Source organism: Daphnia pulicaria, chromosome 8 (assembly GCF_021234035.1).
Source record: "Daphnia pulicaria isolate SC F1-1A chromosome 8, SC_F0-13Bv2, whole genome shotgun sequence".
In the NCBI taxonomy this organism is placed as follows: Eukaryota; Metazoa; Arthropoda; class Branchiopoda; order Diplostraca; family Daphniidae; genus Daphnia; species Daphnia pulicaria.
The window spans coordinates 22185-42184 of NC_060920.1; the positions used below are offsets into that span (position 1 = coordinate 22185).

General features: G+C 45.2%; 1 protein-coding gene across 1 annotated transcript in view; it reads left to right on the plus strand.

The window, feature by feature from the left end:
* The window catches only part of LOC124311773 (protein sax-3-like), a 42172-nt gene that overhangs the window by 12148 nt on the left and 10024 nt on the right, over positions 1–20000 (plus strand). The window contains exons 2-3 of the mRNA XM_046776115.1: positions 5828–6768; positions 12906–13241. Coding sequence (XP_046632071.1) covers positions 6597–6768; positions 12906–13241 — 508 coding nt within the window. The 5' untranslated portion in view covers positions 5828–6596. The remainder of the gene's footprint in view (positions 1–5827; positions 6769–12905; positions 13242–20000) is intronic.

Genomic DNA, 20000 nt, shown 5'->3' on the forward strand with positions numbered 1-20000 from the left:
ACAAAAAGGAAATGGGGGCTTCTAAATCGATTTCAGTTCCCAAAAAGTCACACAGCCCCTCCAAAAGAAAAGTTATAAGCGAGCAAAGTACTTGACACTAGAACGCCGACGACCAAAAGAGTCTAAGCGCAAAAAGAGACACACAGCACAGCTAGCAGCTGACCGTTCATTCATCAGCTGACCTTTTGACAGGTACATACCAAAGGGCGCCCTGGAACTTTTTAGCCCCGGCTCCTGCTGGAACTTGTGCGCCAAAACACCCGTTCCCCCAATTTAAAATGTTGCTGGACAGAATCAAAATTCCTCCTTTGATTTTTGGTTGTTTAGTCACACTTGACTCTATCATCTCCTGTTGTGCTCAGACACACAAGAAGACCAGAAGATGTTTGCCCAGAATAAGTGAAATCGAGCCAGAAAATCGATGGCAAGAACAAATAGACGTGCTGTGCTATAGGGTCATCCCAGCAGTTTGGCGGAGTTGACCCTCTTCAACCCTTTTACCCCCACCCGGCCCCCCTGATGAACTTTTCTGACGGGGGCTGCTGACCGTTATGGCCTCATGATGAATGGATATAAAACTGTCGTTTGTCAAAATGTCTTCGTCGTGTCCTTGTGTGTTTCTTTTTGGCCAGCAGCTCCACTGGGCCAAATCTATATACAAACGGGAATTGTCCAGCTCCGAAATCATTTCTGAGAAGGAAAAAAGAATTGACCCAAAAGGAGCTTATAAGGAAATGGATTGCATTTCGTTTCGGTACAGCAGTCGGGGGTTGTAGGATATATGCACACGGGATCGGATGATGGATCCATGACACGATTAATGGGCGGCCATCACATCCAATTATCCGCGCTCAACCCCCTACCTCATTCGCATTTGAGATTGTGAAGAGCTGCTGCTGTTGCTGCTGGCCGGCGTCTGTTTCCCCCGTGATGTTGGCCGGATCGAATGCTGGTGTAGCACACAGACTCTTGTCTTGTCTCTCTCTCTAGCAAAGTCAGACACGCGCCGTGCGCACCAAAAGCCAAAACAATTAGGTATCCGAATTCAAAAGCCTCGGCGCGTTCGTCCGCCCAGCAGCAGAGACCAGCAGCAGAGAGAGGGGAAGAAGAAGAAGACGGAAAAAAGAGGGGAAGCTGCTGGTTTTTACAAAAGAATGAAAGGAAGACGTCCAAGGACTTTTTACCCCACGACATTGAAACGCCAAGAGAGAAATAAGAAATGAGAGAAACAGAAAAAAGAAAGAAGAAGGTAATAATCAAAAGAAGTGTGTGTGTGTTTTGTTCATCTCGTTAGTCGCCAGCGTAGTTCGTGCCATCAATATTCAATTCCTTTTCGTAGATATTCTATGATGATGTACACTTTTGGGCTTTTTTTTTTCATTCTTTCTTTCTCCCAACCGGAATATATACGAAACAATGGATCACGTCAACAATGCAGCTAGGAGGAGTAGAGAGAGAGAGAGAAGGTGGAAGGGTGGAAGCTCGGCATTCAGCTCTCGCCACAAGATGGATGGCCATTGTGGGAAAAAGGAAGCCGACCGACCAAGAAGAAGAAGAAGACGAAGAAGACTGGACGAACAAATAACCAGCAACCGATTCGTATATTTATGCATCTTCTTTTTTGTTTTGCATTTCTTTCCCGTCGACAACCGGAGGAATCAAAAGACTCGACGGCCAGCAAAAGACAAAAAGAGAAAAAAGAGAAAAAACGGTAGAAATGTTTGGCTGGATCAGCAGCAGCACGCGACTCTCTCTCCGAAAATAACACACGGCAGCTACTACACAACAATGGATGACCTGTTCATTTATCTTCCTCGCGCAAGTGTTAACTGTGTAGAGCTAGACTCTTGCGGTACAAACTCCCCGCCCGCATAGCACATCCCGCCAGTCCGCCCGTCCGCACGAAAGGAAAAATACAGAAGGAATCAAAGAAAAGAAAAGAAAAGAAATATTTGAATGGAATTTTATTATTCGTATTCTTTTCCTTTCTTCTTTTCTTTTTCATTTTTGGCCGTACAGAGACGACCCAGGGGTTTACCCATAAACTGACGGTCAGCATCTGCTTTGAATTTCTATCCAACAATGTGCGCCTATATATACGAGAGACTGAATGAGAGAAACGCTCCCTCTCTCCATCATTGACCATAATAGGTCGTCGGAGCTCTTCCTTTTGCCAATTCCATTCCAGCTGACTAGTCACGTATGTGCCGGCATAGATCGGCAACAAGTTTTTAACCAAAAAATTCTCCCAAGTTATTTTTATACCTTTTACCCATTTTTCTATTTGACTAAACTGCCACAGATGAAAGGGGAAAAAATATTTTTTTAAATAAAAGACGAGTTACAGTTAAACACGGACCATCTGCTTTAATGGCAAACATAACGATAAGGAACGATCCCCTTTCATACAGTCTGACCTGGAACACCCACACGCGCTAGCTGCTCGTCTAAGCGACAAACGAATCGTGACCAAATGATCACAACCATTTCATCGCCCCGTTCATATAATAAGAACAATCGTTTTAAATGCCCAGAGGATATTTCACAGTCCTAGAAATAGATAAAAAATGGTTTCCCCTTTTTTGATTCGTCTTGGATTTAACGACGTTTTAGCACAGGACAGACTTTTTTATTTTACTGCGGGTATTATTATATACGGTCCCTTGCGCCTATTTCATTCCATTGGCTGGTGCGATCTAGTTTTTTCGGGGGCTGCCTGGTGGGTATGGTGGGTGGGTGAGGGGGTGGCTTTAAAGAAGTTTGGACGAGTCGGAAGTAACTCTTATGTCTGCTCACGAACGATAAGTCGTCTCTTTCTTTCTCTCTCTTTTTTCGTCTACACTATTGATCTTGGGCGCTTTCAAGTTTCTCTCTCTCTCTGCTGTTCAATGTTTCCTGATAGTTAGTTTTGCGGGCATAGAAGAAGAAAAACTTTGGGGGGAAAGGGCTGCTGCCCGGCCCAGCAAAATGTTTACGATGGCCGCTTGCTGCCCTTTTGATTCGCCCGCCGGCCTTTTTTTTCCACAGCAGAGTCCATCCACATATGGCCACAGCCGGATTTTTTTTTTCGATTTTCATTTTTATTTCGGGGGAGGTTAAAAACTTTTATTCCCAATTTATTCGCCTTTACAAAATTCTTTGCTGAGCAGAAAATCTATCCCCGGTGAAATGGCGGTGCGCACCCCCCATCAATAAAAATGTAAAAAATGGCTAGAAATTCCAGTTTTGTTAGTGTCAAAAAGAAATAACTAAATATGGCGGTCAACTTTTTATTTATTTTTATTTTTGTGGGTCCGGTCGTCGAGGATTTTCCTCTCGGATGTTGCGGTTGTGGCCGCAAGAATCGTCCGTCCACGTACGTACGTGTATGTACGTGTCGACTGGCCAGGAGAACTCGTCTCCCACATCCTTGTAAGGGTCCTAATCAAATATTCCGACATCTCTCGGTTGGAACATTCTTGTTGGATATGGCGTCCGTCCTATGACTACGTTCCAGCAACACACAAACCGGGCGGCGATTATTATTCATGGACCTTATGGTTTTCTCTCTCTTTCCTTTTACCCTTTTTTTCTTTTCTTTTTTACGATGCGAGCTCTAGACGTGCACAATGGTAGAGAGAGTATAAAAGGGCCATATGCGAGAGTCAGAGAAGAGCGAGAGAGCAGCCAGGAGCCGAAATGAGCGAGTCAGTTTACGTATACCGCCGCGCTCGACCCACAAAACATCACAGGTCGAATTGAGATGCTTTTTTTCCGATCGGCTCTTACTCGTACCTCTCCATCCAGTCTAGAGCTCTTTCAAACGGCGAGGGGGGTTATATTCCAGGCTCCCAGTAAAAAAAGAAGGTTCTATGTACATGTACCGTATACTACTAACCCCCCAGTTATTATACGGAAACTTTATTTTTTTATTATTATTATCCGTGGATGGATGGGGTCGGCAGCAGCACAAGCGAAAAAAAAAATAAAAAAAAGCGAGGGAGAAAAAAAACTGTCAGTCAGGAATCTTTTATATTGCTGCTGCATGTTGTGTATAACCCCGTCAGTCTGTTACTTTTTTTTACTTGCTAATGGTCTCTCTATCCTCTGTATATATCCAGTGTATTTACTATAAAGTAGCTCTCTCCGATTACAATCTTCGCCCCCCTCTATTCCACCTCCCACTCTGTCCTTTTCATCTCTCCTTTTTCCAGTTGAGTTTGGTGGGGAGACTCACAAAAGTTTTTGGGTAAATGACTTGTTAGATGGGAGCACAATGTTGTTACACCTGGTACACTATGTGTGTGCAGTTTGGTCTATTGTTATATAGAGGGGGCAAATAAAAAAGAAAATCTTTTGGAAAAAGTTTAAGACACTGACAACAATCTAACCTTTACCGGCTATTATCATCCATATCCGCCTTTTATGTTATAAGTGTACGTGCTAATAGAAGGAGGCCCCATTAAGAGCAGCGCACCTATAGAAATAGAGTAACTAATAGGCCATGTCTATTAGTTTCGATTCGCTGTGTGCAGTCGTAGAGTTTCGCAATTGTTAATGCAATCGGCTTTCCCTCTACTATATACGCACAGGGTCTTCTCCTTGTGATGTGTACAGCGATATAAAAGCCGTAGATAATGATCTGTGTGTGCTGTACACTCACAGTAGAGCGCGCGGTCTGCTGGCACACGGGAATCCGAGATGGTTCGTATAATAAAGCTTTTCTTCTTCTTCTTCTTTTTCTTCTTACTCCCATTCTTTTATATCCTTTTCCTCTGGACGGGTCTCTCTTGTACGTAGGCTGAAGGAGCAGTTCCGGTGTGTAGAGATGCTGCAAGGCAAGATTGTTGTTACTAAGGTAACGAGCCGGCTCAGCTTCACAGTTCTAGATATATTCGCTGCTGTCTAGTACTCCATTATTTGGATTCGTCGAGTACTATATGCGCCATATAAGACTTATATAGTACAGAGGGGCTGGTGTAGATATTTATACATACGCCGCTGTTGTATATAGAGAGTTTGAGACCCATTACGTATAGTGGGTTGCTGCCGCCGTATTGTATCGTTATTCCACTGTGGCATCTCTATGGCCAGCTAGCCGGCCATTGGGTCGGTGTAGAAGAAAAAAGGGGCCAGCGGATTGCATTGAGATTCCGGCGGACATCAATCCTCACATATTGCTTCACGTCTCTGTGTGTACGGCAGAGAATGCGGAGGGAGAGAGCTTGACCCAATACGATCGTGTGTAGCTAGCCCCACAATATATACCAGGCAGTCGGACGGGCGCGGGGGGATATATGAAATCAAACCAAAAGGCTCACATGTTGGAGAAAAGGAAAGAGAAAAATACACAAGTGGAGGGGAAATTGGATGTGAGAAAGAGTCGCCAAAAGACGACGAATCGATAAGACCTACCCACTAAAAAAAGGAGTCGATATAAATTTATTCCCAGGATGTTTCGTCTTGTGGTGTGCACAAACACAGTCAGTCTTGTTAGCGGCGGCTTTAAAAATAAAAATAAATACCGACAAGATTTCTATAGAGTATAGACGAATACGATGTATAACTTCATTACTCATCGGCGCGTATTACGCCCACGGGGCCAGCAGCAGCAGTGTAGAGTTTTCGGTGCTGTGCTCCTTTTGTCTTGGACATGTATAGTAGTGATGAATCCAAATCAATGACTATTTAGTAATTTAATCCGAGCGAGAGGTAGTTGTTCGATTCAATTACATTAGTGTCGTCTTCATTTCCTGCGAAAATTTATTTCTCTTTATTTTCTTATTTTTAAAAGATCAATAGTGATTGACTTATTGATTAGATCATATAAACCTTGTGTGTTGTATAGGCTCTGGCCGGAGAGACGGTTGCTCATTCTTACCGCCACCGGTAGAGTGGCGCTATCGTCTTGGGTGGGAGGAGCCAATCGTTTTGAGGGGGAGAAGAAGAACTGTCGGAGTCGAACCTTCAGTCGGCCGTCAGCCCCAGCCGAGGACAGCCGTCGTGTGTCGAGTTTAATCCAATCAACTAAGAAGAACTGAAGAAGAAGCAGTAGAAAGAAAAAGGCAACCAGGGACATAACAAAACAACTTCTTATTCTAATCCGCTGGACGATTTGGAAAAGAGAAAAAACATTATCGTTCGATTGTGCCAGGGGATTTGCCAAAAAAGTGTTGCGTGAGTGAGTGAGTGAACGAGTCGAAAGTATGACTACCTGAGTGTAATAGTTTCAGTTTGGACACGGATTTGTTTTTCTCTGTTTGTCCACACACGCGGGGGCTTCTTCTTCCATTTTCCCATGATTTTGGGCTGTGTTTCTTTTAGTCGTTGAGCCGTTTTGTTTGAGCGGCTCATCAGTGTTGTCGATTGTGAAACAACAACAACAACTTGTCAGTTGTGTGTGTCTGTCGTGTGTGTGTCTGTGTGTTGCGTGTGCCGAGTGAAACAGGTAGAGTCTGTGTGTGTCTCAGCCCTAAAGTGCAGTTTATACCAACTAGTTGGCCATTTTCACCACTTGTGATTGTAACTTTGAACTGGAGTTTGGATTCGGCGTTCACCTGGGCTCTCGTTCATACATGACGCAACGGAAAATTTGGCATTAGACTTGGGCAGGTGATATGCATCGGACTGATGTTTTTGCTGGCAACAATCGTTCAACCGCCGCCATCGATAGGTCAAAAATGTCGCATGCACCATCATCATCCTGCCGACTCACGCCCGCCGGATTACTTAACAGTCTCGTCGTTTTGCTCCTTCTCCTCCATCAAATCCCGTCATCTGTCGCCAACGGTAAGGTCACGTCTCGTCTCGTCTTGTCTTTCTTCTTCTTTTTCATTTGTCTGGGCGCGTTCGGGCAAGAAAAATCACAAAACAAAATGTCTGCCCTTGAACCATCAACACAATTTTCGATCTGTCCCGACATGTCCAAAGCAGATGCTCTCCCTCCCTCCAACTTTAGTTAATGAGAAACACGAGAGAAATTTCGAATCAGAAAATGAAGAAAAGATTCAGAAATTAGGCCGGTCCAATGATGGGCATCTGATGTGGTGATGGGCCGGTCCCTCCAATCTGACGCGAGACACATGTTCACAATAATGATGGATCGATGGCCGCTAGTCTGTTGTTGTTGTTGTTGTTGTTGTGGCCATCTTTTTCTTTTCTTACCTCACCACCCAGGTGTGCTGCTCGGCCCCTTTGGAACTTGTAAGTTCATCTTCTCTCAGGGTTGTTGTTGGTAATTCCAACGTTTCCTCCGCACGGCTCGTTCGGGTTGAAAATGGTTGCATAATCAATAGGTAATTACACACAGGCGCAGGTAGTTTTCTTTTTTAGATTCCGTGAGAGACGTCAGCCAGTCACACCGTAGAGATGAGTTTCTGATGGAACCTATATAAGAAAATCCAATTTCATTTCCCAGCTCGACGTCGTATAGATAAGAGCGTCTCTTTATTTTTTAAAGCGACGGCTCTTGTATGTACCTCATTCTCTTCATTAACAGTTAATTTGGGCTGATCAGTTTGTTTGTTTTTTTCCCCCGTTGGATCGCCCACGTTTTTTCACGAGCAGTTTCACACGCTATCGTGAAAAATTGTTGACTCATTTTTTTGTTTTTCCCGTCCAATCGCCTCGATTGTTTGCCCATAAGAAACAAACGGCGTTTACATTTTGTCGACGTGCCGGGACGAGAAATGGCCGTTGGTTACCTCAGCAACGGATCCTCCTCCTCCCCCACTAACTCTGCCGCCGTGTAGAGACTTAAAGCCCCGGCTCCTTTTTTAAATGCCTCATCACGATGTCTCGTCTGCATTCACGTGATCCTTCCCTCGACCAGAAAGGAAAGAAAAACAAAAGAATCAAAAATCAAAACAAAAGCCATCCGCATGTTTTGTGCTCCGAGGGATTTTTCTTTTTCTTCGTGAAGGAACGTTTCCGGTCACGTCATTTTTTCGGGACTGGGTCGGGGACTGGGTTTCAGGGATCAGATGGTAGAAGCAACCAACAAATCAGTCCGTTTCTTCTCTCCTCTTCTTCTTCTACTTTAGCCACTTTTGTGTGTTGAGCCTCTTGTGTGCGCCAGCAGAGAGTCGCTCTGCCCAACGCAAGTCGTTAGCTGACACGCGACATGCTCTTCTGCATCCGAGCCAAAGTGAAGAAGTCATTAAGAACCAAACAACTTCGAAAGAAGGGTGGCGGACCCAAAAGAAAAACGTGAACGGACCAGGGAGCTCGGGACTGCGTTTGGAATGTCAACAGCCCAAGTGAACGTACAGGGGGGCGGCCAGCCCAGCTAAAAAAAAAAATCCTTTTTCTTCCCCAATTTTTCCTGTTTGTTTTATTTTCTCTTGTCTCTTTGACGTTTTTTCGCTCTTTGTCTAGTCTCCCCTCTCCATCTTTCCTCATTTCCACACTTCGTATATTAGTCGGTCGGCCGTTTGCACGATGGTAGTGGGGGAGGAGGTCTAGCTGGCCGTGAGCTGCTAAGCGAGTTGGGAATACAAATATGCCCAGCAGCAGTTATATAACTCTTGTGCTATTGATATATATATCGGCTGTGGTGGAGCCGTGCCCAGCCCCTTCTCTGCTGCTGCCACCCTGGAAATGTGTCGTGACGCTCTGACGGGGAGACTCGAGGTGACAAGCGCAGAGAAACGGTCATCACTCCGTCAAACCAACTGCGACGGGTCCCCTCTTCTTCTTCTTCTTCCAACTCTTTTTACTTTTTGGCACGGGACTATAGCAACAGCAGAACTCGACTCGAATTGGCTTCACCGGTAAACTACCAAAACAATTGGCACGCGGAAATGCCTTTAGTCTTCTTCTCTGTAGGCCCAAATCAAGACGTTTGAGGCTCTTGCTCGTACCTCACTCTTGGATATCTTTCTTCGTGAGCTGTCTGCTCTCGTCTGATTGGGAACGAGCCGAGATTCCACGAACCTCCTCTTCTGTTCCTGTTGCTGCTCCTGATTTATTGCAATTGAGAGTTGGTGGGGGGTGCCTTGGCGTGAAGGAAATGGGCGGGTCTCTATCTATGCATACTATCCCCCCCTATAGAACAAGGCTAACTCTCTACAGTCGTTTCATTTCCAATGCAAATTCTCAACACTCCAACTTCATCTATATGGCCAAGTCTCTTTTTGTTTTTCTGCAATTTGCCTATACGAAATTGTCAAGTGTTTTTTTGGGCTGGACGAATTTTGTTGGAAGGTTGCGCTGGGCCAACGTCTATTGTAGATATGAATCATGTGCCGACCGGATGGGCAGCAGCAGCAGCCCGGCGTGAGTTGAACGCAACTGAATAATTCATCTGCATACGGATCACACACACACACCAGAGTGAGAGTATGTGTGTGAGAGGGAGAATCTACATGTCTAGTCGATACATCCATAAATAACTCTTGTTGAATAAATGTGAGCGACAGCGCTCGTCTGCTGTAAAAAAGCAGCTCCAGCTGTTGGTTACGGAGGCATAGCTAATCAAAGGCACACACACATCGACATGGGCGCGTGTCTAATGGCAACAAAAAAATGCATTTTGGTGTTGGAACGACGAGCTGCGTTTTTCTTTCTCTCTTTTGTGTGGTCGTGTAAAAGGTTAGACTCTGATTGCCGTATAGCTTTTTGAGAATGTATATACTACATCGAACGACGTGCTTGTGTGGCACACGCAATAATTGCCGTGCTGTGCTACACAAGGGGCGTGTGTGTTTGTGGGTTGCCTTGGAATATCAATAGCTCCGTCGTCGCGATGGTGACCGATGGCGTTGACTTTCTGTCTCACACGTATGCACCAAATGGGGTATAGTGGGTGGGGTTGGGCGATATTTTATATGAGCTCACGACTTGGCCCCCTCGTCTCAATAAAATGATATTTAAAAAATAAAAGAAACATGGGTCGTATAATTTGTCTTCCTGTTGTCGTTACATCGTCCGAACAATAGACCACCGATTGTGAAATTGTTTCATTTAGGAAAAAACGAAAATTGGCTAATATAAATGGCAGTGGCTCATTCCTCCAATTGTAATGACGCCATCGAATTGTCGTCTGATTTTGTTTATTTTTATTTTTATCTGGGCGATATCGTGAGGAGAGAGGCCGTTCGCACCCTTGGTCTAATGTACCGTGTACCGATTTTTTGGTCGTCCCGGATTCTCTCGAGGGAAAATTGGGTTCTATATGGCACGACATGCGCATTGGTCGCATTCATCCGTCTACTACACATTCAAAGTACATTACCGGAAATGTGTACATGCACCGATCAACTGTCGACTGTGACTAACACGACGTGAATTGAATTGATTCCATTCCCAGCTCACGATTTCTTCGGTACATCTTCCGGTGTCGTCGTAGACCCCCCTGTAACATTCTTTTTCCGCCAAAGTCTACATCTCTCTGCCTATTGATGTAAATATTTGATTGTTGAAACCAACTAGATGGGTGGTTGGTGGGTGTTGTGAGTAAGTGAGTCGAAGGAAATCGATTGCATCGGTGGGTGATGTGGGTGGGGACACAAAGACAAAAGTGCCAAGTCGAATGGGAGAGACGAGAGAGAAACGGAGCGTCTAATTGCGCTGTCGTCGTCTGTGTCTAGTCTCTCATGTGTCTGTTCATCGATTCATTTACGTGTAGTATAGGAGCTAGTGGAGCGTGTTGGCATCGCCACTCGATATTATCGATCCGCTGCTCCTACTACTCGCTCTTCCTTCAAGAAAGTGCAAAAATCGATGCAGATAATATTAGATATACTCTGTACAGTGGGTAGGGGGTACCGGTACTTGTATGTCGTCCGCCTCTCTCGCCGGCCAGCTCCTCTCCTTCTACTTTTGGGAATTTTTTGATATTTTGACACGAAAATGCAACTGTCGGGAGGAACGATGATGCGAGAGATCATGGCCGTCGTCTTGTAAATGTTTCGGATCAGATCGATACATACAGTAGAGCGACTGCTGGTACAGTATACAGTGCGCATTTCTTATATAAAAGCCCACCCAAGACTCTCACGACACCGTCCACTGTACAACTGCAGATGTCTCTGCCGTAGGTGCTCTGCATGTGACACGTCGAAAGATAGAGGCTACTCTCTTTCTATTATTATTGCCCAGGTGGCCGTGATCGTTTAACACCCTCGTTTACGGTTCAATGCGTTACACACATTTCGGTGTGTGTGTGTGCTTGGATTATATACCTGGCCCTGTATACAGCATGAATTGCTTCATTAAAAAGAACTGGTACTTGTTTTATTGTTAGCGAGCACAACCACCTTTTAGAGTAAAAAAAAGGTGTCTGGAAGTGAATGGGGACCATTTTCAGGTCGGAAGGAGACGGGGGGTGAAAAACTAAACGAGGGAGAAAGAACAACCACACGACGGAAAGAAAAAGAGACGAGTTATATAACGTGGTGGAAGCCATATAGCGGTCGTATAGACTAGAAGAGCAAATGACGATGGAAACTGACAATCCAGCCAGCCATCACCCTTTCAATGGAATGCCATTCTCCAGTGCAGCCTGGAAAAAGTAAAAAATCTGGAGAGTTTTTCTTTCTTTTTTGATCTTTCCTCATGTTGAACAAGAATCGGGCGCGGACAAAAGTAAAATAAAAAAAGGTTCGAAAATGCGCAAGTTGTTCACTTCCAGGTATAAAGGGGCCAGCAGCAGCAGCTCATTCATTCCCTTTTTCTCGTCCAGGAGTATTTTTCTTTTCCCTGGAACATATCGGACACGCACACGCACATAAAAGAATATAATATAAGAGAGAGTCGCGACTCTCCCGCTGGCCGAATAATACACACACACACGCATATCTCCCAGAGTTGTCTGAGGTGACGGCCCTCAGACGACTTTTTTCTTCTATTCTCCCCCCCCCCCCCCCTCTCGATATATTTTACCTCTTGTCGAGTACCTCACCTGGAAGGAATAACACTCAATATCGAACTGTTATTACTAGACATTGTTATTATTACGATTTTTCTTCTTCTATTGGGAGAAAAGTTGAAGTGGGGGGAGAAAGTGTGTGGGGTGGAACGAACTGGGGATGAATCGGTTGGTCGGAGAAGAAGAGAGAAAAACCGTCGTCGTGCATTTTTACAGCTGAGAGGTGGAGGGGTGGAGGGTCTCGTGAAATCGATGACGACAAGGGATGAGGAGGAGGAGGCAGCACAACAAGAAGAAATAGGCGCCGGTGTATATTTATACACACGGACACACACGCAACATCATCGTGTATAGCCCTGGCCTCTAGCTGCCCCCCTCCCTGTCGTCGTGATGAATGAAGTCAGTTGGGACTGTTTGAGAGAAGAGAACTGGGCGACTTCTCTTGTGTGTTTGGGGTGGAGTCGACGACGACGAGGAGAGGTTCATCATCCGAGTGTATAGAGTGCTGGCACAGCAGATGTTTTCAACTTGGTAATATATATCTGTACAACTACTACACTCGACAGAGGCCCCCCTTACAGTTCCAAACATGTTTCGACTATTGAGTATTGAGTCCTATATTCCCGACTCTCTTTTGTCCGAAACTATACGAAATAAAAGAGAACTCGTACATGGTGTAACTTGTAGCTTTCATTCAATTCGATTATTGATTCAATCCCGACTAATGAAAAGTGCAGAGTACCTATAGAGAAAAGTAAACATCCAATCCATCGTCGTCGTATCTTTTCAATCAAGTTGATTCCGGGCTGTTGGGCCAAAAAAATTGGGGGAAAATGGCCAACTTGATCATTTTGATGGATATGAAAAAAAATGAGTTTTTTGTCATTTGAAGATGGCGGCAATCCATCTCCATTTTGGCCGTTTCATGCGCCAGCGCGTTCGTGTTTGAATTTTATTTTTTTCTTGGGGGATTCGTGAACGATTCAATAGTGGCATAACGGATAAATATCTATTCATCTTTTTTATTTTTACTTTTTCTTATTGTAATGGCATATAGGCGTGATGCGATCACCGCGCATCACCGAACACCCGACGGACATGACGGTGGCGCGCAACGATCCCGTGACGCTCAAGTGCTCGGCCGACGGCAGTCCGGCGCCGACCATCGAATGGTACCGCGACGGCGAGCTCATCATCAGCTCCAACGGGCAGCAGCACAGCAAGAGCGGAGGAGGTGGAGGCAATAGCCACCGGGTGATGCTGCCGGGCGGCGATCTCTTTTTCTTCCGTGTCGTTCACGGACGCAAGGAAAGCGACGCCGGCCTCTACTGGTGTTTGGCTCGCAACCCGCAAGGCTCGTCCCGATCACGCAACGCCACTCTCACCGTCGCATGTAAGTGCAGTGTCGAATCTCATTTTCAATTTATCCTTTGTTGGTTTTTCCCCTCCTTCTTTCTTGGCTTTATTCCCGCGTGCTACCATCGTGAGAAATGGGCGATTGCCCATCTGCTGCTGGACAAGCTTTTCATTGTGAATAGAAGTTGAATTTGGGGGGGAATGTCGGGATTCGTTAGATCAAATTTTTAGTTTTTTCGGCTCCCGAATCAAATGCAACGGGCTGCTGACCAGTTGGGTGAACTCTGGTGGTCAATTGTTGAGCACGAGTGGAGAGTGGGACGTCATTTAATGGCTGGCCAAAATGAGGAAGAGAGAGAAACGTTTGCGTGAGTAGAGATGAAGAGAAAAGATCCGGGAGCCTGATGCTGTGAAATTTGAATGAATAAATAAGTGCATTTCGAGAGACAAGATGGAAGGCGAAAGAATGTCGATGGGGGGAAATCAAAAAACGCTTCTGTGCTGCTGCATGTTGCGTAGTGTTCTTCCATTCTTCCAACTGGAGGAATTTAAGGACGTTGACGCCATCCAGCGGCTGCCCGGCATGAAGAAGGGAATCCCTGGGCAGCGACGAATAACCGACTTTAATGAGATGCGATAACAATCAACTTTTTTAAACCCATCACCTCCCCTCAGCCATTTTTCAAATGGTTGCACGACCAAAAAGAGAACCGCCGCCGATCAAGAGATTTCCCCATCTTGTTTGTTCGTCTGACGTTGGTTTGTGTGTCTGTGTCTGTTGCGGATGGTCTGGCGAGAAAAGTGCCGGTATTGTTCACGTTCGAGCCGGTGGCCATAATATATTTCATTGCTGGCATCTCAACCGTATAGGCAACGCTAGCAGTCAAATTTCGTTATATAGGAGAAAGTCCGGTCCGGTTATATTTATTTTTTTGCACGCGCCCAGGGTTGCCGCTTGATTTCGTCCGTAAGGAGAGAGAGAGAAGGAGAGTCGACGGCCCATTAAGATCAGTGACCGCAGGGGACAGGTGCGTGTGTGCAACGTGTGAAATAGCCGAGCGATTTATGAGCCCAGCTCTAGCAGTGGCCAGTCGGTTAGCAATGAGAGTTCTTGATCATCCCGACCGGCAATTAGATTTCCACGTAACATCTGAAAAGGAAAAGAATAAAATAAAATAGTCATCCGTAGAAGAAGAAAAGAAGTGAGAGGGAAAAAGAGATGCGCTCGGCCGGGTCCAGGTGAGAGAATTTTCGGGGTCGGTTCCACTACGCGGACTCGGTCGTCACGCCTCTTAAATCTTCTTCTTGTACACACGCCGGCCACATCCCCCCTCCACCACCACCACCATTTCATTTCAAAGAAGGGGGATAGACGTAGGTTCTCCACATTTTTCGGCCAGTCCATACAGACACATGGACGTGTGGGCTCTGTGGGAAAAAAAGAACTCGGATGGCTATTTCCTTGACTTGAGCAGTTATAAACAGGGAAACAACCCAAAAATCTTTTAATAAAATCAACACTATCGTCTCCGGCGTGTTTTTCTCTCTCTCTTCTCATTTCCCTGTCCCATTTCGGGTGTTATTTAAAAAAACTAAAAAGACAATAAAAAAGGAGGACATGTAACGATCGTTATCGGTCCCCTAAACGGTAAACTCAAAGAGAAAAAATAGGAAAAAATATCTTGAAGAGAGAAACTATGGGTCTAAATTATAGGCGGAGGGTATAGAGAGAAATGCGTGTAAGGCTCGGCTGTTGATGATTTGACCCCGGTGCCCGTTTCGGTTGCAAATCATCGGGATCTTTTCTTTCTTTTCTTTTCCCCCTTCACCAAAAGGGCAGCAACAACCGAGAGAGGTAGAAAGATAAGTTGTTATATCCTATCTCTCTTTTCTCTTTTGTGATGTCAGCGCCCCCTGGCCGCCCTTGTATATTGTGCCGTGTCCGCGTCTAATTTGAATGAGAGAGTTATGCAAGGGCCGGCCTATGGACGCGCGCGCCTCTATTCTTTCCCCTTTTTCTTCATTGGATTCGTGACCTCATCTCGCCTTTTGATCACGACCGATCACGGCCAAAATAAAAATAAGGGGAATAGACGTGGCGACGCGGTCGACAGACAAGACATTCATCATTTGGCCCAGAGGAATGAAGGAGGAAAATATTTAAGGAGTCGGGAATGATTGGAACGGCGGGACCGCCAGCCAGGGCTCTCGCCAAAAAATGAAACTAACGGCCCCGCACAATCTCTCGTCTCTATCATCGCCCGTTTTTTCCCCGTCGCGTCATCTATTATTAGAGAATATTGACCGCACGCGTGTGCTGTGCCGACATTCATCAAACTACCGACCTGTCCGACCCTCTGATTACTCTTCTCTTTCCCAACTTTCCCATATACCGATAAAATAAAACAGAAAAAGGTTGAAAGGAATTTCGTTAGTCTATAGATAATGCGATTAGACCGGTACCAACAGACTTTGATGGGAGATTCAGCAATTGCAGTGCGCGCAACTCTCGACTCTTTTATTTACCCCCAACTTGTGCGTGTGCCGATGGCGTCCAAAATAAAATACAAACTTTTTGTATTTTCCGCCAAACTCAATCGAGACCAAGTTTATTCCTGGCCGTTTAAATATGAAAGATCCTTTTGGGCAGCCGAAACGGGACTGTTGTGATGTAGTTTGATGCGCCAGAGGGATTGGGCTTGTCGTGCAGCACTGCCCCTATTCCAGCCAAACAGCAATCATCTCGTCAAGGCAAAAGAAGGAAGGAAGACGAGGTGTCTGCCAAAACGTGATCATCCCCCAAACACAAGAAAAGGGAAGCGAACGAAGCGAACGGGGGGCTGTCAGCCGCTTGTGACACGACCGCCCTCCTTTTTTATTTTTATTTTTCTTATTTTTTCTATCCCGCGCGTGCGCTTGTTTTTCTTTTTTCTTTTGCCGCCCGTCTCTTTATATAAAAGGTGAATACACCTGGGCAAGTGTATGTCGCTGATGGGCGCACACGATTTACTGTATGTACACCTGAGAGTTTGATTTCGTCCGCCCTAATTGCCCGCCCATCTCTTATTCCCGCCCACCCAGCAGCGCCTTCCTCGGTCGGGAGATCAAAGGTTTTCACAGAAGTTTCTCTCGACTCAAACCCAATTTAACACTTTGAAAAGACGACGGTGTCGGGTTTGTCAATCACGCAAGTTTCGGGATTGACGGAACAGCTCACAAGTTTGCTCCCCCCGCTGCCAACTTTCAAACGTTTCAAATTACATCGCGGGCCTCTCTTTGATATTACGTCACTGTCAAAGTGCGCCCTGTGTCATTATTTATACCGTCAATCGATTATTAGCAACAAGTTTGGATGCGCAATCATCTCAAAAGTTTGGCGAATGTCAGAGGTGTGTGTGTCTGTATATCCTGGCTGGCAATTTATGATCGCCTGGGCACCAGAATGTGTACATGTGACACGCACACGCCAAACAAAACAGCTGGCCGCCGCTGCCGCCGCTGCTGTTGTTTGGTTGCACCCGTGCACAGCGGGAGTCCAGCAACATGCCCAGCTGGGATTTTCATTTGAAAGAAAAATATAGGGAAACACAGAGAGAGAGAGAGAATTATTTGGTGTGTGGGGCTCCTCCAAGTCCAGCCAAGTTGTGTCACTGGGCTTCCTTCCCTCTCTCGACTTTTACCCCCCCTTGTGGGTGTCCCCCCTTCACCCGGATGAATAATTGATATGACCAAGCTGGCGCTGCTGCTGCTGTGATTGTTTGGGGTTTGCAGATTGCAATGACACTCGCTCTCTGTGTGTACACACAAGTCTATATATTCTCAATGCAACTAATAGACATGGCCAGCAGCACACACAAAAGGCGCTTCCTCCTCTTATATACTCTCTGTGGATGATATAAGGGGAGCAGCTCGATGATGACGATCAAGATGATGTGTGTACATAGAATCCATAGTATTATAATAGAAATAAATTGGCCGTATTGGTTCAGATGGTCTCTCTCGTTTCCGATGTTATCGGGGGTCCATCGATTTGGACAACTGTCCACGACGAATCGATTCCGCACTGTTTGACGCAATGAATGACAATAATAAATATTAAGGCTCCCCTTTATATCTATTATCATTTAATGTAATTTAACCAACTCGCCATTTTATTGATTGAATTTTTCCTTATTACTTTTGCTATATTCTCTTATACTACGCTTGAAAGAGGAAGACAAAAGAAAAGTTCTGGCGCCAAGTGACGCCTCGTAAGAACCCATTTGAAATGGCGCAATCGTAAATCCCGTGTGTAAACAATTCAAAACATAAATAGCGCCAAGCAGCAAGTATAATTGAATTCCCTCCCTCCCCTCATCAGCAACGCGTTTGCGGTTGCATGTAGTCAAATAGCCAGCCGAAAAATCTATCAGATCACAGCCGCATCTATTACACGCGGACGCAAATCCCCCCATCACCAATTTTATCGCGGACTTTCATGTGGCATGGCGTGGCGGATACATATTTCAACGTGTGTCGGCTCTCTTCTATACGAAAAAAAAACAACCAAATAGTATAACTTGTGGATGGGCCGTATAATATATAAAGCTGTAATGTATATTATGGTGGGGAAGATTTCTTTTGATTTTATCGCTCTCCTCTATCTTTCATTCTCGGTTGTGTTTCATTGCCGCCAGACGCTTAAGGACGTGTATCCCGAATCACATTTCCCCGATATATAACTGCTGGGCTACAGGCCGCTTTGTCCTCCTCCTCTTATCCTCTATCCGGCGTGCTGTGTGTGTGTAATATAGTGTACATTTATTTCTTTCTTCCCCCCACGATTTTATTTCGTTTTGGGTTTTTAATGGCCCTCACATCGAATGGGCCTTTTTTACTTTTTTTTCTGCTGGGAACGAATGACTTTTAAAGGGCCGGCTGTGCTGTCCAGCCGTGGAAGAAAAAATAGACCCGTTTTGCAGATGGGAAAGAAACGACAAGATGCCGATCGACTCGGGTGATCGGAATCGCTCAAGATTTATTGGCTCGATTTTCCCTTTTTTCCCCAAACGACTTTGTTATCCGCCCGTAGAGACTAGAGAAAACTTTTTCTTTTTCCGGCCGTTTGTCGATTTTCTTTACTCCCAAATGAAGGGGGAAATAAAACAAAAACAGCTGTACGCCTAAATAGACAGGTGCATGTCCGTCAGCGGTAAAAAGAGTAAATATAGAGTCAGACTTTTTAAAATAAGTCGCCAGTTTGTTAAACTGCGCGCAAAGGGAAAAGGGAATAGCCCAGTCGGCGATATTGTTCCAGTGGAGAAAATAACCAAGCTGACGATGGCCTATTAACTCTTACCTCCTACCGAGAGGAAGGAAGGAAGGAAGGAGAGAAAAGGCAATAAGAAAAGAAAAATTAGTCAGAAAGATAAAGAAAAAGAGAAGAAGAAGATTGGAGAGACACCCCAGAGTACAAGTCAATATAACGGCTGTTAATTGTCTACTAGCCAGAAGAAAAATAGGAGGCCCCATTTTCTTCTTGGAATATCATCACAACTTTTTTCTTCTTCTTCTTCGAAAAAAGACCCCCTCGTCTATTTACCCCCCCTAAAACCAACGGACTCGGCCCATTAACACCCGTCATTTGTCGGGAGAAAATGAGCGAAAATGACGGCCAGAAACATCTTGGCTAGGGGAAAACTGTGGAACCCATCGACCGATCGCGCGAGCCCATGCCAAACGATCACCAGTTCCCCATTTCTTTTTAAAATTATATCCCGTGTATTATATAGTCCAGCAATGCGCGTGCGCCCATCACAGGGACTTTGGCTAGTAGCCTACTAAATTATATGACGTTGGCACTAATGGTCCTCTACGTCAACTCATCAGCCGCTCCGCTATTTCTGTCTATAGCCCTTTTTTTCCTTCAAAACTGGATTAGAGACTAGAGACTTAAAGCTTCGTCGTCGTCGTTAGCGGACGTTTGATGATCAAAGGCCCAAAATCTTTAACCGAAAATGTTGTTGTCGTTTTATTTGTTTATTATTTTTTATCTTTTTCGCGCTCTCTTGTTAATTGCCAGTCGTGTGTGTTTCAGGAAATCTCCGATTCTCTCACGTCCAGTTTCTCTCCCCAGCCGCAAAACCCAATAATAGGAAAGATATTTAAGGTCTATTTGGGTTTTATTTAAAAGTCGTTCCCCCCTCCTTAGATATTTCGTGTGTGTCGGGCGTCGGAATGAAAAGCTCTCGCCGGCCCATCTCCGCACGTACACACATAAACATAAATACTAGACGTAGATATACAAATAGACGTCGAGAGAAGTATGTACACACACGCACACACACACACACACACACACACAAACACACACAGAGCTAGTGGAATGGGGGCCCAGATAATGAAGGTAATCATCTCTCTAGTCCACCCTATATATTTCTTTTCTTCTTTCTTTTCTTTCGCCCGTCCGTCCGTCCGTCCGTCTCCTAGACTGTATAGCCAAAGTTGCCAGGCACACGATGTCACGACCGACACACAATGGCACTCGAGTTGAATGTATATAGCAGACGGATCGATATACTTTCATGATGTACGTCCGGCAGTCCTTCTGTCTCTCTCTCGCTTTGTTGATTCGCTTTTCATTTCATTTTACGACGACTATTGCGTAATGGATGTGAAATTCGACGGATTTAGATGACTGCCGGGGCGCCAGGTAAAAAACGAGCGCGCACGATGGATGTGTGTTATTTCTTTTTTTTTTTTTTTTAATGAAAATGAAAACGCGCTTTGATGTTGTTCCAAGTCTGGTCGTCCGGCG